Raw genomic sequence first — 25,874 nt, 5'->3', positions numbered from 1 at the left:
GGCATACAGCTGGCACTCAATAATGGCTGCCATTGTGGGGGAAGAGAGAAAACCAGGGCATTCTTGGCAGTGGGGCAGGACAAGACTTCATGACGCAGGACTGTTTGTGCATCAAGGACATCGCTTATCCCTGGTTCCCACTCACTGAATGCCAGTGTCACCCCACCCCCACCCCATCACCGTGACAACCAGAAACACCTGCCTTCCCCCATATTTCCAAAATGCCTCCCAGGGGAGGGACGCTGTCACCACCACTGGGCTAGATCACAGTCTTTGCAGTCACAAAGGCCTGGGCTCAAATCCAGATTGTCACTTAGCTGTGTGATCTGGGGCAAGTTCCTTAACCTCTCTAAGCCTCGTGTTTTCTTCATTTGTGAAATTTGTAACAATATCTCATAGGGGTGATTTGAGTATTTGGATGTTCAATTTTTGGTAGCTGCTACTGTTATAATTATGTTGCTTGTGTTCAAAGCAACAGGGCTTCTTGGAGCTGAGCTCCCTTGTGGCAATTTGAGGTGTGCAGGGGAGGGGAGCAGAGACCAGAAGAGGCTGTGAAGAGAGGAGAGGCAGATCTAGCTGGTCAATGTGTGTTGTTTGAACTGAACTGCATTTACATATTTTAATTAGTCGCCACCATTAATGACTTAGGAGAATTCACCAAAAAAAAAAAAAAAATTAGATTTTTGTTGTTGTTTGTATTGAGAAGTTGGAAAATTAGGACACCCTGTGCCCATCTCTGTTCCCTCCTGGAGCTGGTGATGGCCCAAGCGCTCCTTCCTGGAGCTCCATATCCAGGCTGCTTTGGTCCTCGGCACTTCCTGCCTGGCCTAGGACACCGTGGAGTTTCAACCCCTGGCTGGCTGTGGGGAGAGGACTGAGCGCACCATTCAGAAAACCAGAAGGAAGAGTTCTAACAGGAAGCCTGGGATTCAACTAGGGTGTCAGGGAAGATAAGAAGTCCCTGTGGGAATTTGGAGTGCCTCGAAAAGAGGCTGAGAGAATCAAGCTTTGTGTTTGTTCAATTTCAGGAGCTCCTTGCAACTTGCTAAGAGCCCGGAACATGTTAAGCTTCTAGGGAAGGAGGCTGTGGAAGGGCAAAGCAGGTGCACAATCCCGGAGGCTGGAGTAGCCCTTCATTGTCCAGGGAGAACAGGGCAGGCTGGGGAGACAGGGGAGGGGCAGGACACCAGGTCAGGAGACCCTAAATCCAGTCCTGGCTCTGCTGCAGACTGGCTGAGCCACCTCAGGGTTAGCGACTCCCCTCTCCGGGCTGGTTCCTTACCCCAAAATGGATAAAAGGGAAGGATTGAAACTAGAAGGGGACTTCAGGCCCAGAAATTTTGAGTTGTCTTTTTCATCACACCCGCCATCATGCCAGCATACAATAGGCGCTTGTACAAAGCTGTGTCACATTTTGGCCAAGGCCAGGCTTTGTTCCCTGAAGGCCAAGGACAGTTCCAGGAACTGCAGGAGGGAGCAGTGGTCACTTTGTACCTGGTCTGTGCACTGTGACTCTGGGATAGGGTTCAAACACAGGCAAGAAAAAACAAATGGCTGAAGAACTTTGTGTGCCTAGATGAGAGTTCAGGTCCTTTGAGGGGCTCAGGAGAGGTTAAGGGATAGGGAAAGTAGTCTTGATCCGGAGTAACCACTGGACTGGTTCAAACATGCCCTCTCCAAGGAAGGGGTCAAGTGGTGGTCACTTTATCCACAACAGCTGACATGGGGCCTGACGGGCTTGAGGGATCAATAAATGATTGATGGAAAGAAAGACAAACACAAGAAAGGAAAAGGAAAGGATGGATGGATGGATGGATAAGTGGATGGAAGATGGATGAATAGAAGGAGGAGGTGAGTAGAAGATGAATAGGAGGATGGATGGAAGGAGGAAGGGGTGGAGGGAGAGAAGGAAAGAAAAAGAGAAGGCAAGAGGAAGGAGGGAGTGGAAGAATATGGCTGGATGGAAAGTTGGGTGGATGGATAGATGGAAGGAAGGAGGGGGGAAGAAAGGCAGGAAAAAGGATGGGTGGAAGGACTTACGGGTGGGTGGGTACACGGATGGATGGATGAATAGAATGGAGAATGGATGGAAAGAAGAAAGGAAGGAAATGGATGGATGTTAGATACATGGATGGATGGAAAGAAGGAGGCCTAGTTTTGCCTCTGAGCAACAACCCATTAATAAGCATTTGTGGAGTCACTACTCTGTGCCCAGCCCCATGTTAGGCACTGTGGCAGAGATGGGAAAGTAAAGTCAGGACCCTCCCCACCAAGGAATTCACTGTGTGGCTGAAAGGCTCAAAGGCTGAGTCTATTGCCCAGGGCAGCTCAGGGAAGAGGTAAAATCCACAGCAGTGCTTCAATTCTGCTCACAAACTGGGCTCCTCCGCTATGGTCTCAGAACCCTGAAGACGAGAGAATGGTCCTGGCCAGGCTTCCTGTGGAGCCTGTGAAGGAGGCTCCTTGGAATGTTCTGGAGCCCATCCACCTGGCGGCTCAGTGTGGGCAGGGACCATGTCTGTGTTCACTGCTGCATCCCAGCATCTAGCAGAGCCTGTCCTCACACACAACGCGTTCAATGACATCTCTTCCATAAGCGAATGACTAGGTAAGTCTGAGCAGCATTGGCTATGGCTGCAAGCAGTTTCCATCAGCTTTGCGCACCTGTGTCCTTGCCGCTAGGATGGAACTAACAACACCCACCTTGCCCCGCTCACGGGGTTGTGGTGAGGTTTATAAAGGAACGAGACAGGATTGTGACAGCGCTTTGAAACTGGGGAGAGGTTTACAGCTGGAAAGTGTAGTGAGAGCAGCAGTAACAGCGTCGATCACAGGAGCAGTGACGGCCCCGGCGGTCCCCGTGATAACAGTGGCAGCGATGCGGTTATTCCTGGTAGGGGGAATAGGAGTGTTGACGGAAGTCGTCACTGTACAGGTGACGGCAGTGATGGTCACATTAATGGTGGTAGCAAGAATAATACTGGTGGTAGCAGGAGAGAACAGAAGGGAGAGTATTACAGGAGGGAAACAAATGTTGTGACAGTTCCGAGTGACAGAAATCCAATTCAAATTGGCTTAAGCCGGCAGGAACGGGAGGGGTGATTTATCGGCTCGTGCAACCCACAGTCCAGGGTGGCTCTGGCTTCCGGCCCAGATGCACAGGCCCGCGGACAATATCGCCAGGACGTGGCTTTGCAACTCAGTCTCCCTCCATCTTTTGTCTCTGCCGTCCCCTGGGAGGTTTTCACCGTCGGGCGAGCTCCGGGGCCTTCCAGGCTTCCCCGCTCCCAGCCACTCCCTCAAGGGAGAACTTTTCCTCCCTAGTAGTCGTAGTCAGAGATCCAGGATTCACTCTCATTGGCCTATTTGTGTCACGTGCCCATCCCTCAGCCAATCACTGTGCCTAAGAGGGTTGGCCTGTGCTGATTGGACCAGGCTGGGTCACATGGCCACTCCTGGTGCTGGAGGTGAGGTCAGCATGGCTTTATCAGAAGGGGAAAGAGATTTGTAGGGCAGGTGGCCAGGGGGTGGCCTTCAGACATGGGGCCACATCAAGATGACACGTGTCAAAGGTCTTCATGCATGGTAGATGTTAAACAATTCAGGTTTTTCCTCCTTATGCTCTTATAAGGGTTGTTCCCATACACTGGAGGGCAGAGCAGCCGTAGGTTCAAATCCCAGTTCTGCTACCTGTTAGCTGTGTGGCCTTGGGCAAGGTAGTTAACGTCTCTGTGGCTCAGTGTCCTCATCTATAAAATGGGATGACAATAATGGATTGCTTTGAGTATTAAATGACTTATTGCATGTTAAGTGCTTAGAAGAGGACCTGGCACATAAGTGCTCAATAAATCTTAGTCATTATTTTTATTTTCTATAAAATGGAGGTAATAGTGCCAACTCTTATGACTTGTGAGGATTAAAATCTCTTCCCTCTGCCCGGACATACCTCTCCTGGATTTTCGTACAGCTCGATCTTTCTTCTTTGGGTCTCAGCTCAGACATCACCTCCTCAGAGAAGCCCTCCCTGACCACGATAGCTGATGACGCCCCCACGCCCAGTCACTCTCTGTCCCATTAGCCCATTTTATTGTCTTTGCAATTCCTGAAGTGACCTGTTAACTTGCCCGTTTGTTCACTTAATGCCTGCTTCACCCACCCAAATGTCAGCTCCCTGGAAACAGAGTCTGTCTTGGTCACTGCTGTGTTCTCAGGAACTGGGACAGTGCCTGGCACATAGTTTGGGCTTCATAAATATTTGCTGAATGAATGAATGAATGTCCCTTTTCTTCCCTGACGATGTTTTTATACAGCATTTCCCCATCAGAGGGGACGTGAGGGCAAATGTGTAGGAATGGAGGAGGGGTACAGAGATGAGCCTGCCACCCTCTGCTCCCAGAGAAGGGCTCTCTTTGGTCTCTGGCCCTGGTTGTGTGGAGGGTGTCAGTTCTGGGTGGCCTGGGGGAGCAGGAGCGCTCATCTTGACGTGGGTCGTCCCAGCCAAGGTCAGGCTAAAGCCAGCAGGACAGGACACTCAGGCCTGGGATTACACATCCTTACACATCCCGCTGCTTAGCTGGGATTAGTGCAGACACCACGCCCAGCAGCCCATGCATGAGCTCCGGGAGGGTGAGTCATAGGCCACCCTCCCTCCTGCTCCTCGACCCCTTCTTGCCCTGGGGAAGCCCCAAGACCCACCAGAGACTGGATCCAGGGTTGTGGACAGAGTGGCTGTATTTTCTGTGTATGTTCACTACCATTTATTAAATGTCTACTGTGTACCAGCCCCGAGCCGGGCACTTTGCGGTGTCTCAATCAGTCCTTCAGTGTAGCAGACTAGGGTTCGTTTATTTATTTTTAAAATTCAGTTCCTCGGCCGGGTGTGGTGGCTCATGCCTGTAATCCTAGCACTCTCGGAGGCCGAGGCAGATCGCTCGAGGTCAGGAGTTCAAGACCAGCCTGAGCAAGAACGAGACCCCGTCTCTACTAAAAATAGAAAGAAATTATCTGGACAACTAAAAATATGTAGAAAAAATTAGCCAGGCATGGTGGCGCATGCCTGTAGTCCCAGCTACTCCGGAGGCTGAGGCAGTAGGATCGCTTAAGCCCAGGAGTTTGAGGTTGCTGTGAGCTAGGCTGACGCCACAGCACTCTAGCCTGGGCAACAGAGTGAGACTCTGTCTCAAAAAAAAAAAAAAATTCAGTTCCTCAGTAGCTATTGAGCACCTACTGTGTACCAGGCACAGGTCTAGGCATGGGGGATACAGAAGTGAAGAAGATTGTCCCTACTTTCATGGAGCTTTTAGAGGAGAAAACAGGCAGTAATTAAATAAATATTTTTAAAATGCCCTTTGGCTCCTAAAGCAGGAGGTGAGTAGGAGACGTAGGGAGCCATGGATGGGTGGGTAGAGCCGCCTGATGCACACCCTGGTCCCAGGAAGCATGTTTGTGCCTCGTAGCCCGTGGCTGGGTGGGGAGCTTTGCTGTCTGGGAGGGGGTGGAATGCCGACCAACTCTCCCCATAGACATTTGTCAAATGGCTGAATGAATATTCTGCTGTTGCTCTAAAGCCTCCCGAGCTCCCCATTGACTGCAGCGTCTCATCCAGACCCTCAGCCGATGTTCCCGGCCCCCCATGAGCTGGTCTGAGGTGCTCCTCAGAGTCCTTCCCATCTCAGGACATGCCACCACTATTCTCCAGACAAAACCTGGGATTCCACCTTGACTCTCCGTGCCCTCAACCCACACATCTGAGCTGTCAGCAGCTTGGTTGGTTTTACCTCCGCAATAAATCTTGAATTTGTCTTCCCTATTCTCAACAGCCACCATCTCTCGCCTGGACACCTGCCATGGCCTCCTCGCTTTGATTCCTGCTTCTGCTCCAATCCTCCTACAGGCTGTTCCTAAACACAGCTGGAGGATCTCAAAACCTACAGTGGGCCACGTCACTAGCCTGCTAAGAAGCCCTCTGTGGCTCCCATGATTCTCAGAGTAAAAATGTCTTTTTTTTTTTTTTTTTAAGAGACAGGGTCTCACTCTGTTGCCCAGGCTAGAGTGCAGTGGTGCCATCATAGCTCACTGCAGGAACTCCTGGGCTCAAGCGATCTCCCACCTCAGCCTCCCGAGTAGCTGGGACTACAGGCATACGCTACCAAATCCAGCTAATTTTTTTATTTTCTATGTTGCCCAGGTTGGTCTCAAATTGTCTGGCCTCAAGCTATCCTCTTGCCTCAGCCTCCCAAAGTGCTGGATTACAGGCGTGAGCCACCGTGCCCAGCCGACAAAAACATCTCATCAGGTCTTTAAAGGCCTGGCCTCACTTCTCTCTTCAACCTCATCTCTCATACCCTCCTCCTCTTGCTTATCAATCTCCTCCCTTCCTCAGGACATTTGCACTTGCTGTTACCTCCTCCTGGAACACCTTTTCCCCAGATCTTCACATGCCTGGCTCCTTTGTATTCCTCAGCTCTCCACTCATTCATCACCTCCTCCGGGAGCCCCTCCAAGTACACTTGAGCTAAAGTAGTCCTCCCTCTCCTGCCTGTTGTTCGTTGTCCCATGACTCTATTGTGGCGGAGAATGGGAGGGGGCTTCAAAGCAGTCTAGAAATGGGAGAGAAGGGGGCGGGGAGGGCGGGGGGAAATGCTACCAGGGGCTCTAAGGAAGCAGCGACACAGCCCCCTGCAGACCAGGAAGTGCAGGCCACAGACGCACGGGTGGGGGGCCTGTGCGGGCCGGACTCCACCCCCACAACCCTGATTCCGAGATCTCGGCCCGCATTCCATATGCAACCCATGACTGCCTCCCGGCACTGTTTAATCTCTTCCCTCATCGCCGGCCACACTTCCAGTGATTTATTCCTGGACTCACAAACCCAGATTCCTGCAGAGGCCAAGCAGACCGCATAAACAATGAGCACAGGGCACGTGAGACTTTAAGAGCCCGGGCCTGGACTCACTGCCACTCCGCTGCAGCCTGGGGGTGCCACAGAGGAACACGGGCCCCGCGTAGCCAGAGCTTCAGATTTTTCTTAAGAAGCTGGAATCTGAATTTGTAGGGAAAATAAACATTGGCAACAAATTCACTGTGTGGGCCAAAACTCCCGGCCCGTGGGTGGGACCCTCCTGCTGGCAGGGTGGCCTTGGTTCACACTTGCCATGCCACTCACAGGCACCAAGTGGCAGGCCCTGGGGTATGCATTTTCCATGCATAATTTCATTGCTGCCTCACAACCACTTGTGTGGTAGGAACTGTTCTGACCCCCATTTTACAGATGAGGCAACTGAGGCTCAGAGAGAGAATGTGACATCCACACCAGGGTTCTACCTATATCTAGAACTCATTTGCTTCCCCAGAAGCTAAAGAAGCTCCAAACTCTTCTCTAGGAGCATCCACCTGTTTTGCCTGACTTCACCTTCCAGTCCTGCCCGTTTCACACAGAGGGTTCAGAGAGGTTAAGTCAGAGATCAGAAGTCACCCGGCTGGCAAGAGCCAGAATTGGAACCCAACTCTGTCCAGCGTCAGAGTTTGCAGGCTAAACCCTTACTCTCCATCGAGCTCCAATGTGCAGGAGCCTTTGAGAAGTTCAAATGACCACAGGACCCTTGGTGGTGCTGAAACCATTATCTGTGCGAGCTCCTACCAAGTGTAAGTCTCTAAGAAGCGCCAGGACTTCAGGCCCTTCCCTGGAAACCCTGGGTTGTAGCCAGGACCCTTGGATGACATTTTTTGAAGGGAGTGGGATCCTCAGGAATTTTGTTCAAATGCTAACATCCTGGCAGCTGGCTCGCTTTATGTGCCAACTCCAGGGCCTTCGTTCCTGCTCCTGCCAGACCCGAGCGGAGGGCGGGAGAGTTAATGTTTGAAGGATTCCAGATGGAATTCAGAGTCTGACCAGCAGCTTGGAGCGTAGGGCCCTGGCGTGTGTGTGGCGGGGCGGGGAGGGGGGGGTCACTAACTGGAGTATCTGGTGTATCTCCTCCAGTCCCCCTCGCCACTATTCCTTGGTCTGTGCTTGAAGGGAACTGGGATTTGCTGAGGACCTGGTAGATGCCAGGCACCTTCTGTGTGACATTTCAGAGTGATTCAGCCGCTTCCTGACGGTGTGGTCCTCGGCAAGTCATTTCACCTCTGTGAATCTGAGCTATCTCATCTGTAAAGTTAAGATGACAATTTTGTTAAGCCAGGTCACTTTTTATTTGCAAGGATCAGAAACCCAACCCAAACTGGCCAAATCAAAATAAAAAGGGCATAAACTGGTTCACGTTATTGGGAAGTCCGGATTACTATCTTCAGGAACGGCTGAAGGCAGGCACTCAAATAGTGTCATCAGAAACCTGCCCTTGTCTCTCAGCACAGAGTCCCCCTGCACTGGCTGCATTCTTGGGCAGATTCTTTCCAGAGGGCCAGAGTTGACCCTCCAGCTTCTTGGGGTTGAAATGCTGTCCACTCAACAGCCGCTGATGAAAGACAGCACCTCTTTCCTACTAATTCCAGAGAAAGTCCCAACGTGAACCCTAACTGGGCAGTTTGAGTCATGCCCACACTGCTAAACTAATCACTGTGGCCAAGGGGATAAAGCTTGGGTCTCATTCTTAACCCCTGGAGCTGAGGAATAGGGTCAACTCCACTGAATACATGAAAATGGAGGAGAGATGATTCCCCAAAAACATGCCCAACAGTCCAGAAACCTGTCCACCACAGTAATGCCCACCTCCTAGGTACTGGTGAGGCTTAAATGAGATGACATGCTGTAAGTGCCTTCTAGTACATGCTCAGTTAACATTACTCTCTGGCTTGCCTTTGTCATCTTTTTCCAGAACACTTGAATATCCCTTTGACCCAGCAGGGCCACCTCAGAGTTAGGCCAGCCTGAGTTCAAGTCGTAATTCTGCTACATGGCTCTGGGCAAGTTATTTAATGCTTCAAGTTTTGGATTCATTTTCTGAAAAATGAAGGTGATAAGAGGAGCCACTTTCTGGAGTGACTTGGGACCTTGCGTGTGGCGGGTGCTCAGGAAGTGGTGGCTCCCACTCTTGCCAGCCTTCTCTCTCTTTGCACACCTGCCCGGGCCGAACTGTGCAGACTGTCGTTCCCCTCCTCCAGGCCTTTGCACGTGCAGCTGCCTCTGCCTGGGACGCCCGCCCCTCCCCTCTCTGCCTGCTGGAATCCATCCCTAGCCTTCGAGCCCAGCCCAAATGATTCCTCCTCCAACGAAGCCTCACCTTTTTGTGCCTTGGTTTTCCCAACTGCAAAACAAGAATTATGAGAGTATCTACCTCTCAGGGTTGATACAAGGAGTAAATTAGATTGGTCCTATAATGCAGTTGGCGCAGTGCCTGATTTAGTGAAAAATCAATAAATATTAGCTGTAATTAGATCATTATCAGACATTTATCTGCTAATTCAAGCTTGCATTTTCCCATAGTGCCTTGCATAGGATGAGTACTCAATAAACATACTGCATTTGGGTGAGCTGTTTGGGGTGACGGTTTCTAAACCCACCCACCCATCCAACTGACCAACCAACCAGCCATTCATCTACTCAGTCATTCATTCATTCCCTTAATGCACCGGTATTTGTCGAGTGCCAGCCCCATCCCAGGCTCTGTGCCAGGCAGTAGGGATCCAGCCTTGCCATTGGCCGCCGTTCCTGCCCTCCTAGGGCTGCCCTGCGTTGGTGGGGAAGCAGAAAATAAATGAGTGGACAAATGAATAAACAAGATGACTTCAGATTGCGGCACTTAATTCAGCCTGGGAAAAGTTGGTGAGGCTTTTCTGAGGAGGTGACATTTCTCCTGGGTCCAAAAAGAAGAGAGAAAGCAACTGGAAATGGGGATAGTGGAGAGGTGGCGAGCAAAGGTCTCTCCGGGCAAAGCCCAGGGAACAGCAAATGAGAAGGTGCCGAGGACTCTACTGACTCCCCTTTTATCCCCGGCAAGTGAGGGCTGCTAGGGGTCCAGAGCAGGAAGGAAGGTTGTGGACTAGAGCTGGTTAAGGGCAGGAGGAGCCGCTCAGGTTCCGTGGAGTGGAGTTGTTTTCAGAGCAACTTGTTTCAAGTCCATTGCTAGGTTACTCTGGGAAACTGGCTTCTTTTTGCCTCAGTGTCACTATCAGTCAAATGGGTTGGCAGTCCATGTGTAAGTAATGGAGCGTTACTGGGCTAACTTCAGCTGTGTTGATTAGGATCTGGGCCTGGCTGCTATAACAGAGAGAGAGACTCAGAGAGAGAAGAGTATTTCTCTCATCAGTCCAGATGTAAGCAGTCCAGGACTAGTATGTGGCTCTACAAAACTGTCATGGCCCCAGGCTCATTCCACCTCTTTTCTCTGCTTTTCGCAGAGTGTGGCTTGCAGCCTCGTGGCTCTAAATGGCTGCTAAAGTTCCAGCCATCACATGATCATCCCTGGCAGCAGGATGGACAAAGGTCTAGAAAGAGGAAGAGATTTCTAGAAGTCCCACATAAACTTCCACTTCCCTCTTATTAGCCATATCCAAGCACATGACCTCCATCTGGCTGCAGGGAAGGCTGAGAAGCACAGCAAAGAAGCCACATTAGCCCACTGAAAATCAGGATTCCGTTAATGTAAAAGAGTAGAAAATGGATGCTTGCTGTCTCTGGAGCACATAGCTTTCCTCAAAGGGGCCCCAGGCCCATGGGGAACTCACCCCTGAGCCTCAAGAATTGAGAGAATGGGAGGTGGCAGGCAAAGCTCCCAAGAGTCAAAGCCAAAGCTCGGAATGTTATGCCTGGAGCTCCTGGTCACCTTCTTATCACTTTCCTGGGCAGGTAGTGTAATAATTCCATGCACTTCCATGAGTCAGCCTCCCCTTCAACAATCAGACCAAGGACTTGGAGTTTTGATGCCCTGAGTGATTTCAGGGGGGGGACAACTAAAAATCCCAGGGGACCTTCCAGGACACAGGAATGGCCGTCCTTATTTTCCTTCAAAGCACATCCTTACTGGGGGGCAAAGAAGGGAATCAGAGGAAGACAGCTGCTAATAAAATTAACAATAATTGTAGTGTGCTCTGCACGTAGTGTAACATCTGCCCCCGTCGCCATGTTCTTCTCCCATCACCCACCCTACCTCACCCATGCTTACCAAACACATTCCTACCTCAGGGCCTTTGCACTTGCTGTTCCCTCTGCCTGGAGTGCTTTTCCCACTGATGTTCACATGACCAGGTTCTCCTTATCATTCAAGTCTCAGCTCAGATGTCACCTCCACAGAGAGGCCCTCCATGACCACTCCAGCCAAAGCAACCATCTCACAGTCCTGTTCTTTCCTCCCAACCTGCTTCATTTTTTCATAGCAATTTTCATAACCCACAATTATCCTGTCAACTTGTTATTATTATTCATCGTGTGTCCCTTCCTCTACAACAAGGCTGTCCGCTCCCCACAAACTGGGATTTTTTCCTGAATTGTTCATTGCTATAGACTCAGGGCCTAAAATAGCACCTGGCACATCACTGAACAAATGAACAAATGAATGAGGTAAATCTTTATTAAAGACCTGGCCATGTAGGTGTTAATATTCCCCTTTTATAGATGAGGAAACTGACGCTCAGAGAGTTGAGTTTCCTCGTGTAAATTCAAACAGCCGGTAAAAGTCAGGGGCAAGATTTGAACCCAGGTCTCATTGATTCCACCCTTCTACTTGGTCTCCCTCCGGTAAATAATAACTATAGTTCATCGTAACAGCTCCCGCCATTAGGTCTTCCTTAAATCAAGGCAATGTGTCCCTCCCAGTTTTAAAACAAATGAACCGCTAACATCCACTGAGCCCTTACCGTGTGCACTCTCTCACTGAATTCTCACCTGACTACCCAGTGAGGTAGGAACCCTGCCATCCCCATTCCACAGATGAAGAAACTGAGGCTCAGGGAGGTTAAGACACTTGTCCAAGCTCTCGCAGCTGGAAAATTGGGAAGCTGAGATTAAAGTGCAGACGTAGGTTCCCAACCGACACATTCTGCTGTCTCTCTCCTACGGCATCTAGCTCATGCCTTCATTTCAAAATTGCATTTATTCTGCCTTCTTCCTTTGTTTGATGAATGAATGAAGATGGGGCTCATTATAAAAGCAAGTGGATGAAAATTCATATTACAAAGAGTCTTCCTGATAATTTCAACCCTTTTTTGGCCAAGTTCTTGTCAGATCTGATGCAATCATCATTGTTTTTAAGCCGTGTTGTGGCTGCCAAAGGGCTCCTACCTCGGGGACAAGCTTCAGTTCAGCCATTGTCTTGATGTTCACCTGTGTTTGCATCACTGATGCTGCTTCCGAACCCTCGAACCCTCGTGGCTTTGCCGGGAGCTTTGTTGGCCATTCATTTGTGTCTGAGCGGACTAGTGAGGTCAGAACCAAAGAGCAGAATCTGCGGCTGACTCGACCAGATGAACTAGTCAGAAGGCGCTAGTTACGCTACAGTAACTGAACAAACCTACAATCCCCTGACTTTACACATCAAAGTTTGCATGTGGAGAAGGCATGTCACCTCCCTGTGGGCCAGACCAGTCAGACAGCTCTGCCAGGCTGCCTGGAGGAAATAGAGTCCCCCAGCGTGCCCAGGAAGAAGACGAAAACCAGACACAGTGAGTGCTAGAAGTCTCCACCCAGGCATAGTACACTGCACTGTCGCCATCAGAGAAAGATGCCAGGGTTCCCTGTTCAACCTGCTGAGCTGAAACACCCCTGCTCTTCCCTCAGGGCACCTCTGTCCCCCACAGCTGGCTGACATAGAGTGAACAAGGATGCTGATATTAATTCATGGACTAAATGGCAGTGAAACTTGATTTTTTTTTTTTTACAGTAAAAGTAGAGATGCCAGTCATTTCATTCTGCACCCTGTGTATCATACATGCACAAACCCACGTTGAGGACCATCCCCTTCGCCTGCTGTGACACATTTTATAGGTTTCGATGCACTAACTGTGTCCCCCTGAGGGAGATCATAGACTTCACTGGCGGAGGAGGGAATGATGTGTGTCATTTCTGGGCTCAGGCATTTCAGAGCAAGTGTGAGTTGTCCTTGCTGTCCCTTCCTCTGCTTTGGCAAGAGTGGAAGCCACATATTGAGACAGTAGAGCCACTAGATTCCTGAGTCACCACTTGGAAAGGAACTGTGCTGGAGACCCACCAGACTCCCGGTGGACACGGCATGAGTAAGACCAGAGATGCGAATACACTGACCTAAGCGTGCCCAGCCAGAATTAAAACTAGGTGTCCCGACTACCCACGTGTCCATTTCACCTGAGGGTGAATCTCTAGAGAGATTAAACTGCTACATGAGAAAGATCTATTGTTAAGCCACCCAAATGCCTCCTTCTAAATGTATGTTGGACATTAACCAGCAAATCTGGTTATTGTCAAGAAAGACCACTCACAGAGTCATCATTCAGACGTTAGCCAGAGTGGTACCCAACCCCAGCATCTCTCCAGACTCACATAATTAGCGTCCCTTAGCGACCCAGCCACTTTGGCCAAGCTCTCAGAGACTACCCTCCCCACTCCCTATCCTGCGAGACTTAGGGGGCAAGCGGACGGGTCTGTGGCCAGCAGAACCTCCGGACACTGTCCTTGCCTAACATTTCCTGTGCTCCTTGTTTCCTGTTCAATACGCTGCTCTCTGCAGCAGGGGTGGACCCTTCCATTCATCACGGTTAAGCCTGGCAGTCTCTCCCACACCCGCTCACGTCCTCAGCAAATACAGGAAATTGGTGATCACTCAGGCAGGAAGGACATTGTCCTGTGTTTCTCCCCTTTGGAGACAAGCCTCCTCATCACCTCCTCCCTCTGCAGGCACCAGAGGCTACTGTCCCCAGGTGGGCAGGAGGTCGTGGCATCACCGGCTCCCAGAACTCCTGCCTTTGGCGAGGCTCATGAGAACTTGGCTGGTCTGTTAGGCGGAGGTTGCCCAGCCCAGGGCTTGCTGGGAAGAGCCCAGTCACTTCCGGGAGATGGTTCAAGTGAGAGCATGAAAGCATAATCCAGACCCCAGCATGCTGGGATAAGAAAGACCCCAGGTGTTTAAAAAATAAATAAATGAAAGAAGGCTTCAGTATACATGGTATACTAGTATACATGGGTTTAAACTCTGCCTCTGCTACTCTCTTAATTGTCACTTTGGACATTTGCTCTCTAAGCCTCAGTTTCCCCAATTGTAAAATGGGGGGAGGCACAGTAAAGCCTGTAGAATTATTATCAGGGTGAAACAAGACCCTTCATTATATAAATATTTACTGAGCACCTACTCTGTGCTCTGAGAATTCAAAATTGAGAAAACTCAGGCGCAACCCCTGCCCTGAGGTCGCATACAGCCAGTGGAGGTGGACATTTCTGCAGCTGCGGCTGGGGATTTGACTCGGCCAGGAAGGTCAGGGATGGCTTCCCTGAGGAGGTGATGGTTAAGCTAAGAAGGATGAGTAGGAAGTAACCAAGCAGAGTGCAGGGAAAAGCATTCTGGACGGAAGGAACAGTATGGGCAAGGAGGCTGTGTGGCAAGGAGGATTGTGGAGACTATGCAGGACGGAGGGAGAGCTACCGTGTCTGAGACGAGAGGGCACAGAGGAGCACAGAACAAGACAAGGCTGGAGAGTGAGGTGGGGTATAGACTAAGCTACTGTGACAGTGAGACCCCAAAATACAGTGGCTTAAACAAGATAGACGTTATGAGGTAGAACAGGAGGTGGCAAACTTTTTAAGTCCAAGTGCCAGTCTAGGGCTGGGATTAGCTTCCATCTCAGATCCAATAGAGTCGCTCCAGCTCTGCCCATCACGGCTGCCTTCCAGCCAGCAGGAAGGAGGAAAAGGAGACAGGGTTTGTGTTATTTCTGCTCGCCTTCCATTGGCCAAACTTAATCACATGTCCATGCCTAGCTGCAAGGGAAGCTGGGAAATGTAGTCTTTATTCTGGGTAGCCCTATGTCCAGTTAAAACAATGACAGTGGAAGAAGCAAAGAATAGATATTGAGGACATCTAGTGGTCTTCGCCACAGGGGGCCAGAGTGTCTTTGGGGAGACCAGAAAGAAGTCTGTTTGCAGTGGTCCTGGTGGGAGTTGACGGTGGCTTGGGGAAGAGAATGGAACAGATGCAGATGTTTGTGACAACTGAGCAGACTTGGCAATGGATTGGGTATGGCGCAAAGGATGGGCGGGGTGCAGCACGTATGACCCCTGTGCTCCTTGACCCTTGTGCAATCAGGTGCGGTTCTTGTCTGGAAAGTTCTCCACACACAGCAGCAGGTCGGTTAGCGGTTGCTGCCTTCATTATTGCCAGCAGGTGCGGCCGGGATTGCAAACCCGACGCCTGCAGAGACCGACAGATCCTGAAAGGGGTGCAGGGCCTGTGGCAAGCCGGGGGCCTGTGCCCTGTCCAACGGAGCAGCTGCTCCCTGGCTCCAGCCAGGCGCTGCCAGGGGAAACGCCAGCTGGGTGAAGACAGAGCATCTGATTTGCCAAGGGAATCTGAAAATCCGGATTTTGATGTGAAATCTCCCAATTTTGAAACGTGGGCAACTAAGTTAATTCTCAGCACCGAGGCCTTTGGGTTATAACAGCCCGGGTGCCCTCAGCAGCGCCACTGCCCCCTTCCCACCCCTGTGACTCCTTCTTGTCCCGGTGAAGGCCTCCGCCTCCGTCCTTCGCTGTCCAGCGCGGCTCCCCCGTCCCTGCCCTTCGTGCCCGCGAGCGCCCCCTGCAGGCCCCCGACTCCGCTCGCTCCCCGGCCCCCACCAGGGCCAACCGCCGGCTGCTCCCAATCCCCTAATCGGATCTGCGCCAGTGACCCTGCTAATTAAAACTCGCCGGCTGTAATCCCCCCTTAAAGCTGGGGGAAGCGGAAGCACCATAAAAGGAGCGGAAGGTTTGACGGTCCGGAAGCCGCCTCCTCCCGCGCCCTTGAAAACGTCTTGGGGAAACCCAGAGCCGCGGGTTCGAGTCCTGGGTCTACCGCTTACCCGTTTTGACCCGGGAAAATTCACTTCATCCTCTTGGCTTCGGTTTCATTCACTTATCGACTGGGTAGGAAGCACCCACGCTGTGGCAGGCACTGGTTTAGGAGCTGGAGGACAAGCAGGGAACAAGACAGACCCGCCGGGGCCCTCGTGGAGCCGACACTTCACTGCGGGACGGACAGAAGGAAAGAATCTCAGCTCAGCCCGTGCTGTGTTGGGAAGCGCTGGGGGGTGGGGGGGCGCCCAGCGGACAGGGGTGCCCCCTCGGAGCTGGGGGCCAGAGAGGCTTTGCTGGAGCAAGTGGCCCCTGAGCTGAGGCCTGAAGGGACAGCAGAAGTGGGTTGGGGTTGGGGTTGGGGTAACCTGGGCAAGGATCTGGAGGTGCAGCTTGGGAACTGTATGTGGCTTCAGCAGGAGTCAGTGTGGACTATGCAGTGAGAAACGGGGAAAATGGGAGAGAAGAAAGGTGGTCTTAATGCAGAAGCGAAATCTGTTTATCATGTTTCATCAGGTTCCCCTGCCTCTCTGACCTCATCTCCTCCCCCTCCCACCCTCCCTCGCAGCGCCAGCCACACCGAGCTTCTTTCCATTGCTTGACATGCCAGGCTCATTCCCACCTCAGGGCCTTTGCATGTGCTGTGCCTGCTGCCTGGAACATTCAGATCTTTGAATGACACACACTCCTTCTCATCCTCCAGTCTCAGCAACCAGGCACCTCCTAAGAGAGGCCTGCCCTGACCACCCAACCCCCTGCGGACACCCCCAGTGCTTTTCTACTGACACCCTGGTTTGTTTCTTGCAATAACATGCAGCATATAACACTGTCTGATATCGCCTTGCTCCTTTCCTGGTGTGTGTGTGTGTATATATATATATATATATATATATATATATATATTTATATATATTTATTATTATTATTACTATTTTGTCTGTCTCTCTCTACCAGCTCTGTGAGGCCAGGGAAATTTTCTTTCTTCTTCATGCTGCATCCTCGGCAACTAGCATAGCACTTAGTATGTGCTCAATAAACATATGCCAACTAGATGCAAAGGAATCAGAACTTAACTGAGAGCCTGGGGAGCCATTGTAGAGTCTACAGCAGGCTGTGGCTTGCTTGGATTTCTGCTTCTGTCCTGTGACCTGTCAATGTGGTTGTGGGGATGGAAAGCAAAGAGTTGCCCTTTATGGAAAGCAACTTTTCATGTAACTCTATGAAGGCTTATTTTGTATATCATATAATGCACCCATTTCCAGTGTACAATTCAATGATTTTTAGTAAATTTTACCAGGTAGTACAACCATCACCGCAAATGAGTTTTGGAACATTTTCATCCCAATGAGATCCCTCATGCCCATTAACTGTTAATCCCTATCCCCATCTTGGCAACCACTAACCTACTTTCTGTCTCTATAGATTTGCCTTATGTGGACATTTCCTATAAATAGAATCATATAATACATGGCTTTTTGTGCCTGGCTTCTTTCACTTAGCATAATGTTTTCTCGGTTCATCCGCATTGTAGCATATATCAGTACTTCATTCCTTTTTATGGATGAAGAATATTCCATTGTATGGATAGACCACATTTTGTTTATCCATTCATCAGTTGATGGACAAATGTTTCCACTTTGGAAGTATTATGAATCCTGCTGTTATAAACATGCATGTGTACGAAGAGCAATTTGCAAGCCCTAAACACTAGGAGCAGCTCCCAGCTTGACAAAGCTTCGAGGTTACTGTAGAGCCTTGACCACAAAGGACTGTGTGACATGGGTGAGCCGCTTCCCTTCTCTGCTTGAATCTCCCCACCTTTCAGAGAGAAGCTTAAGCACTTTCCCATATGGACGTTCCGCACCTTGTCCGCATTCCTGGAAGAGCAGGAGGTGTGCAGAGGCCATAACAGTCTGGGGGCATCACCTGATGGTGATGAGCCACCAAAGCTGGCAGTTAGGACGAGGAGGGCCTGGCTACAGCACACCTGAATTCCACCCTGGAGACCCACCTGCCGATCTCCTCTCCCAGAGGACCAACGCCCCCTCTCCCATTTGGCGCAGACAGGTGGGCTGCAGGATCTAGAGCCTCCTTGCAGGGAGGGAATTTGGGGACAGCCTCTGAGTCCCTGGTGCTGGCTCCCGCCTCTGCTCCCTGGGTTCCTGGAGTTCTGCCCAAACCCGATTGGGCTCAGATCCCAGAAAAGCAGAGGCCCCACTGGGGCCTGAGCTAGGTCCAGGAGGGCTCCCGGGTGGTGGCTCGTCCCCCACTCCTGGGGCCTGTCCCAGAGACCTGATCAACACTGTCCTTCTGGGCTCAAGAGCTGTTTAGAGGACGCCTGCTGCCTTAGCCAGTCACAGGGGGTCCACAGACCTAGCCCTGGCCTTCTAGAAGCAGCTAGTCCAGGGGCTGGGAGTGGCTGACACTAAATTACCCAACTGATAATTTAGTAACAATATATATTAAGTGGCTGTTATGTGGTAAATGCTCAATTACTTTCATCTCCATTCTTTTTTAAATGTTTTAAATTTTTATTTTTTGTAAAGACAGGGTCTCACTATGTTGCTCAAGCTGGTCTCAAACTCCTGACCTCAAGTGATCCTCCCACCTTGGCCTCCCGAGGTGCTGGGAGCCACCACACCCAGCCTTGTCTCCACTTTAGAGAAAAGGAAATGGTGGCTCAGAGAGGGGCAGTGACCTGTCCAAGGGCACGTAGCTGGGAAATAATAGCACTGGATTCAACCCAAGTTCAAAACCAGCTTATAAATAAATATAAAGCTGTGGAATAATAAAAACAGTACGAGTTAAGAGTTACTGTGCCACGAATTAAGGGTCATATGAATTCATTGAATTCTCAGTCTTGCAATTAATCCTCTGTCTTATAGATGGGGAAACTGAGGCACAGAGGGTTTAGTTCACGTTAGGAAGTTTCCCAGGCTGGAAGTGTGGCCCTGACTCTGTGGGCTTCAGTGGATCTGGAAAAGAAAATATTCTTGTAGGCAGGGCCAGGAGGGGCCCCCCCAATGCTGTATTGCCACACATGCCATTTGGTGCGAGGAGATGGAGGCCCGGTGTGCTCTGACCCTCCCAACCCCAAGCAGCAGATACTGCCCCACCCCCAGGATCCAGCGGGCCCCTGTTCCCCTTTTCTCCTTTCCTGGGCATCCTCGGGCTGAGGGGAGGAGAAGGGAGGGCACATTCTCAGGTACAAAGGGGGTGCCCGCCTTAGAATAACAGACACCAAGGACTGTACAATAGCTGGGTGCATAATTCATGCGTCTGTCAGCAGAACATCAATTATGTGGGCCTTCCCTGGAGTTGTCTGGGGTTAGAAGCTGGAGCAGGCTTCCCCTGCCAGCCTCTGGGGGAAACAGGGCGTCCCAGCTCTTAAAGAAACAGACTCCCTGGAATGAAGCCGGCACAGCTTCCTGCAGGACTCACCCTAAGGCCCACGGGCTACCCTGTAAGATCTGCCCTACTGTGTGTCCCCCGCTCCACAACTCGGGAGGGGCTGACAGTTGGCATATCCCAGAATTTCTCAGCCTTGGTACTATTGATGTTTGGGGGCCACAATTCATTGCTTTGGGGGGCTGTCCTGTGCACTGTGGGATGTTTAGCAGCATCTGTGACCTCCACGCGCTGGATGCCAGGAGCACCCCTCCCCCAAGTCATAACAACCAAAAATTTCTGCAGAAATTGCCATGTGTCCCCAGAGGTCAAAATCATCCCATTAAACACCACTGGTATATCTTCATTTTACAGTTAAGGAAACTGAGGCAAGGGAAGTTTCGATGCCCAAAGCCACTCAGCCAATGCATGGCAGGGCTGGGATTCCAGCTCCAGGAAGCACACTCCTCACCTCAACACAGGAGCTCCAAAAAGCATGCTGCCGAAGGGTTTTATTCCAATAATCACATATCTATTTTGAATACCCCTAGCACAAAAAATCAGGGGTTTTGCATATTATTTCTTAGGATAAGGCTAAAATAAGGTGAGTGGGCTTTTTTGGTTTTTGTTTTAACCAGTAAGGAAAGAGTGGTACAGGTAGTAGGAGAATGTATACAGTATGATGTCAAAACCGAGCAAAACAAAACAACAGTTTCTTTAGGGACATATATTTGTATTGAAAACTATATAGAAATGAAGGGTAAAAAAATCCACACAAAGATTTTTTCTGGAGTGGGAAGAACACTCAGGAAGTATCAGTGTGCTACCACCTGCTCTGTTCTTGGATTTGGGTGGTGGGTTCACAGGTATTCACTTGATTATGGTTCATAAATTATAGGTCTGCTTTTGTATGTATCGAATATTTCATTTTAGAAAGTGATTACAGAATTTTTTTCCAATGAGTACAAATCAAGAAACTAAGACTCAGAAGCTATTTTTTAGCCGTGTCAGATATGACTATAGCAAAAAAATCAAGACGTCAGTCGAGCAACTGAGGTTGGGGCAACACTCACCGTGCAACACTCCCTTTCATCATCACAGCTGGCCGATAAAGGCACCAGAGTCTCTTGCAACCTGTGGTATCCCCTGCGTCATGCAAAGTGCCTCACACGTAGTAGATGATCAATAAATATTTGCCAAATTGAAAAATGAATTCTGGTTCTGGCCCTTCCAATTAGAGCCCCGTGAAGTTGCTCAATAGCCAACAAACACTGGCAGCACCTATCGGGTGTCACACCCTGGGCGAGGTGCTGGGGACACGCAGGTAAACCTCAGAACTGATCCCTGCCCCCACAACACTTACAGATTCCGGGCAAAATTGGCACACGCATACCCCCCCCCACACACACGCATATATGCATGCACGCATGTACACCCATAATGGGACGTATGTGGTAAGTATCCCCAAGGTATGGCAGAATGATGAGGGAGCCCTGAGGGTGGAGCAGCCAGCCCTGCCTGGGGAAAGCAGGGACACTTCAGAGGGAAGGAGCCACTTGGCCTGGGTTTTAAAAGATGGCTTGGAATTCACCGACAGACAGAAAGAGGCTCCGATATGCAGAGTTGACCAACCATAGCGTGTGGCTAGAGAAGTGTGTAGTGTGGGAACCTGTGGCAGGAAAGGCCAGAGAGAGGGGTCAGAGTCAAAATGAGAGGGACTCAACAATGATGTGTCTTTACTAGGGACATCGCAGGTGCCAGAAACCCCACACTCACCCACGCAGCAACTGGCTTTACTTACAGGACACCGCAGCAGTCTCAGACCAGGGCAGGAAGCAAAGTCCAGCTGGGTCACTCCGAGGCTGGGTGGTCTGGGCTGACAGGGTGGTGTGGGCTGCGATATTTCCCCTGTGGTGATAGCTGGCATCTATTAGACACTCACTGTGTGCTGCTGCTCTCCTAAGCACTTGGCATGTGTTAACACATTTAATCTTCACAGCACTTCTCTGAAGTAGATACTGTTGTTATCATCCCATTTTGCAGATAAGGAAAGTGAGGCTTAGAGAGGTTAAACAACTTGCTCACAGTAAGCAAGTGGCTCAGCTGGGGCTTGAACCCAAAACAGGCTGATGCCCTGTGCACCTTCTTAGGACCCTCCTGTGTCCTCACTGCATCTGCCCTTTGCCTCTTCCCTTCATTCTCTGGCTTCTCTCAGAGGTTCAGCTTTCTGATGTTTTTTATGGCATCTCCATCCCCTGCAACTTGGGAGACACTTGCTTGGGGCTTGGGCTTATCATGGAGCTGGTTCCAGCCCAGATTCTCCTTGACTGTTTAATACAGGGGCTCACCCTTCCATAACCTACTCACCCCCCGGATCCCTGAGCTCAAATTCTCAAGGGTGAGTTGGCTGAGCCCAGCGTACAGATTGTCCAACCCTGGGCCGATCCGCAGCAGCCAGGACCAGATGATACAAACAGTGACCAGTCCCCCACCCCCTTCAGCAGGGGCAGGGGAAGAGGAAGGGCAAGTCTCCAAAACAAAGACAGGTGTACGGAGGGTTTAGAGGTTTTCATTTAGTCCTGAGGAGTCTTATTAAGCAGAGGAATGATGTGATTCATTTATATTTTTTTTAAAAAGACGCTCAGAGCAATTTATTACATCTACTTGCTTTTCTGCGTAGTCTGAGATTGGCCTAGATCCCATTAATTTCAACAATATCCACTGAGCCCTTTCTCTAGGTCAAGCCCTCTTCTTGACGGGTAGCTATTATTATTAGTATCATTGTTGTGAAGGTAGCACCCCATCCCATAATAGTATGAACCACTGGTTTGGATCTGGAGTCAGCAAACCGTGGCCCACTGGTCAAATTTAGTCCACCGTCTGTTTTTGTAAATAAAGTTTTATTGAAACACAGCTATGCCCATTAGTTCGTGTATTCTCCAAGGTTGCTTTCATGCTCCCAATGCAGAGTCAAGGAGTGACAACAGGGGGTGCATGGGCCTCAAAGCCTAAAATAGTTTCTGTCTGGCCCTCTGTAAGTTTGCTGCCCCTGGGCTTGCTGATTAGCTTTAAATCATTTCAATTCTCTGGGCCCCAGTTTTCACACCCAGACGATAAATGGGTTCAGATAAATTATCTTTTTAGCTCAAATATTCAGTCATTAAGTGACTGGTGAGATGTGAAAATGCTCCCGAACATTGAGATGTGCCTTGTAGACACAGGGTACTATGATGATCATCCCCTTGGTTGTTGATTACTAAATCCCACTCTCTTCTTCTCACAGATCCTCGCCATAATTTCCATCATGTTCATCGTCCTCTCCACCATTGCCCTGTCCCTCAACACACTGCCCGAGCTGCAGAGCCTCGATGAGTTCGGCCAGACCACAGACAATCCGCAGCTGGCCCACGTGGAGGCCGTGTGCATTGCATGGTTCACCATGGAATACCTCCTGCGGTTCCTCTCCTCGCCCAAGAAGTGGAAGTTCTTCAAGGGCCCGCTCAACGCCATTGACTTGTTGGCCATCCTGCCATACTATGTCACCATCTTCCTCACCGAATCCAACAAGAGTGTGCTGCAGTTCCAGAATGTCCGCCGGGTGGTCCAGATCTTCCGCATCATGCGTATTCTCCGAATCCTTAAGCTTGCGCGCCACTCCACCGGCCTCCAGTCTTTGGGCTTCACTCTGCGGAGGAGCTACAACGAGCTGGGCTTGCTCATCCTCTTCCTTGCCATGGGCATCATGATCTTCTCCAGCCTTGTCTTCTTTGCTGAGAAGGATGAGGATGACACCAAGTTCAAAAGCATCCCGGCCTCTTTCTGGTGGGCCACCATCACCATGACAACCGTTGGGTATGGAGACATCTACCCCAAGACTCTCCTGGGGAAAATTGTTGGGGGGCTCTGCTGCATCGCAGGAGTCCTGGTGATTGCTCTTCCTATCCCCATCATCGTCAATAACTTCTCTGAGTTCTATAAGGAGCAGAAGAGGCAGGAGAAAGCAATCAAGCGGAGGGAGGCTCTGGAGAGAGCCAAGCGGAATGGCAGCATTGTGTCCATGAACATGAAGGATGCTTTTGCCCGGAGCATCGAGATGATGGACATCGTGGTTGAGAAAAATGGGGAGAGTATGAGTAAGAAGGATAAAGTGCAAGATAACCACTTGTCTCCCAACAAATGGAAATGGACAAAAAGGACACTGTCTGAGACCAGCTCAAGTAAGTCCTTTGAAACCAAGGAGCAGGGATCCCCTGAGAAGGCCAGATCATCGTCTAGTCCTCAGCACCTGAACGTTCAGCAATTGGAAGACATGTACAATAAGATGGCCAAGACCCAATCCCAACCTATCCTCAACACCAAGGAGTCAGCAACACAGAGCAAACCAAAGGAAGAACTTGAAATGGAGAGTATCCCCAGCCCTGTAGCCCCTCTGCCCACTCGCACAGAAGGGGTCATTGACATGCGAAGTATGTCAAGCATTGATAGCTTCATTAGTTGTGCCACAGACTTCCCTGAAGCCACCAGATTCTCCCACAGCCCTTTAACATCACTCCCCAGCAAGACTGGGGGCAGCATGGCCCCAGAGGTGGGCTGGCGGGGAGCTCTGGGTGCCAGTGGTGGTAGGTTCATAGAGGCCAACCCCACCCCCGATGCCAGCCATCACTCTAGTTTCTTCATTGAGAGCCCCAAAAGTTCCATGAAGACCAACAACCCCTTGAAGCTCCGAGCACTTAAAGTCAACTTCATGGAGGGAGACCCCAGTCCATTACTCCCCACTCTGGGGATGTACCATGACCCTCTTAGGAACCGGGGGGGTGCTACAGCTGCTGTCGCTGGACTGGAGTGTGCCACACTCTTGGACAAGCCTGTGCTGAGCCCAGAGTCCTCCATCTACACTACAGCAAGTGCTAGGACACCCCCCCGGTCACCCGAGAAACACACAGCAATAGCATTCAGCTTCGAGGCGGGAATCCACCAGTACATTGACGCAGACACAGATGAGGAGGGGCAGCTGCTCTACAGTGTGGACTCCAGCCCTCCCAAAAGCCTCCAAGGGAGCACCAGCCCCAAGTTCAGTGTCGGGACAAGATCAGACAAGAACCACTTTGAAAGCTCCCCCTTACCCACCTCCCCTAAGTTCTTAAGGCAGAACTGTATTTACTCTACAGAAGCATTGACTGGAAAAGGCCCCAGTGGTCAGGAAAAGTGCAAACTTGAGAACCACATCTCCCCCGACGTCCGTGTGTTGCCGGGGGCGGGAGCCCATGGCAGCTCACAGGATCAAGGCCTCTGAACTGCCCCGCCATGGAGGAGAGACTTTGGGGCAAGATCCAAAGAGGAGGGCTGCTCAGAAAAGCCACAGAGCTTTTCTTCAGGAACTCTGACACAGAAAGGCCCAGCAAAGCCCCCAGGAAGAAGAGAGTCTCCAGAGAAGGCTCCCTAAGACCTTGAGAGCCATGACAGGTTCATCAGCATGAAGTTGGCCAAGCCATAGGGTACAGCTCCTCCTTGTAACAATTCCATTGCCCTCTTTGGGAGATTACATGAGCAGAACTCACAGCCACCACTACCACCATTCTAGACATAACTGAGGCCACCTACTCCCCAACCTTCTCTTTGAGGGCAGCATTTCCATCCCTCCTGACTTCAGCTGGAGAAGGATGCTGGAACAAGTGGCTGGTGTCAAAAGAGTGGGTTGACCAGTTTGGTACTGTGTGTTGCCCGGCCACCTACACTTGTCCATCTCCTCCTGGATGGATCCCACAGTTAGAAGGCTCCAGAGAATGCTTGTGTCATGGGGAAATCTCTGCTCCATAAGCAACGATCCCAGCGCAAAACTCTTACTCAAATGTCTTCATTGACTTCGGTGTTCCATAGTACCTGAGATTTTATATTTTGAGATATCATAGGTGAGTTGCACCACTTGTACTCAATTCTAATTGCCCCCTGGTGATCTGGGAAGGGGTCAGAAGGCGGGCACTCAGCCAACAGTATGAACTCAGAGCATTGCTTTAGGGTTGTAGGAGGAAAACGCTTTCTGTATATCACTAGTGTAGACACAAAAGATATGCAAGTGTCAAATATGCAAAAGAAATAGCTTATTCAAAGAGACTATGTGTTCCTAAAGAACAGCATAAAAATCTGATTTTTTTTTTTACCTGCAAAAATGAAAAGGAAAAAAATACCCATAATTGAAATGCCCAGTTCAGACTTTGAATACTTCCTGCTATGGCAGGGAAAGCGCCTACTATAATAGAAATTCTTCTTTGTTTCCTGTGGTTTTCAAGCTAAAAAAATTAAAATAAAAAGCACTTTATGTTTTTCAAAAATAGGTTCTACCAGGGACAGTGTCAACATCTTGCACTTTAAAACAAGCATTATTTCCGTGGGCCACTTGTTGGGACTGTAGTTGGGTTGTTGCTACAAGCCTGTTTCTGGCCACGGTGGGTGATATTGTGCTGGCATCACTGTCTGCCATATAACAGTCTTTGGGCTCCTTTCCTGTCCCTCTGAAGTATCCCCTTAACCCTCATGG

At 50.3% G+C, this 25,874-nt stretch overlaps 1 protein-coding gene across 1 annotated transcript in view; it reads left to right on the top strand.

Moving 5' to 3' along the window:
• The window catches only part of KCNB1 (potassium voltage-gated channel subfamily B member 1), a 91,592-nt gene extending 66,086 nt beyond the window's left edge, over window positions 1–25,506 (top strand). The window contains exon 2 of the mRNA XM_045529245.1: window positions 22,623–25,506. Coding sequence (XP_045385201.1) covers window positions 22,623–24,632 — 2,010 coding nt within the window. The 3' untranslated portion in view covers window positions 24,633–25,506. The remainder of the gene's footprint in view (window positions 1–22,622) is intronic.
• Window positions 25,507–25,874: the final 368 nt, after the last annotated feature.

Source organism: Lemur catta, chromosome 17, assembly GCF_020740605.2.
Source record: "Lemur catta isolate mLemCat1 chromosome 17, mLemCat1.pri, whole genome shotgun sequence".
Taxonomy (NCBI): domain Eukaryota; kingdom Metazoa; phylum Chordata; class Mammalia; order Primates; family Lemuridae; genus Lemur; species Lemur catta.
The sequence above is the reverse complement of the archived record's forward strand: the minus strand, read 5'-3'. Positions and strand labels throughout refer to the sequence as shown.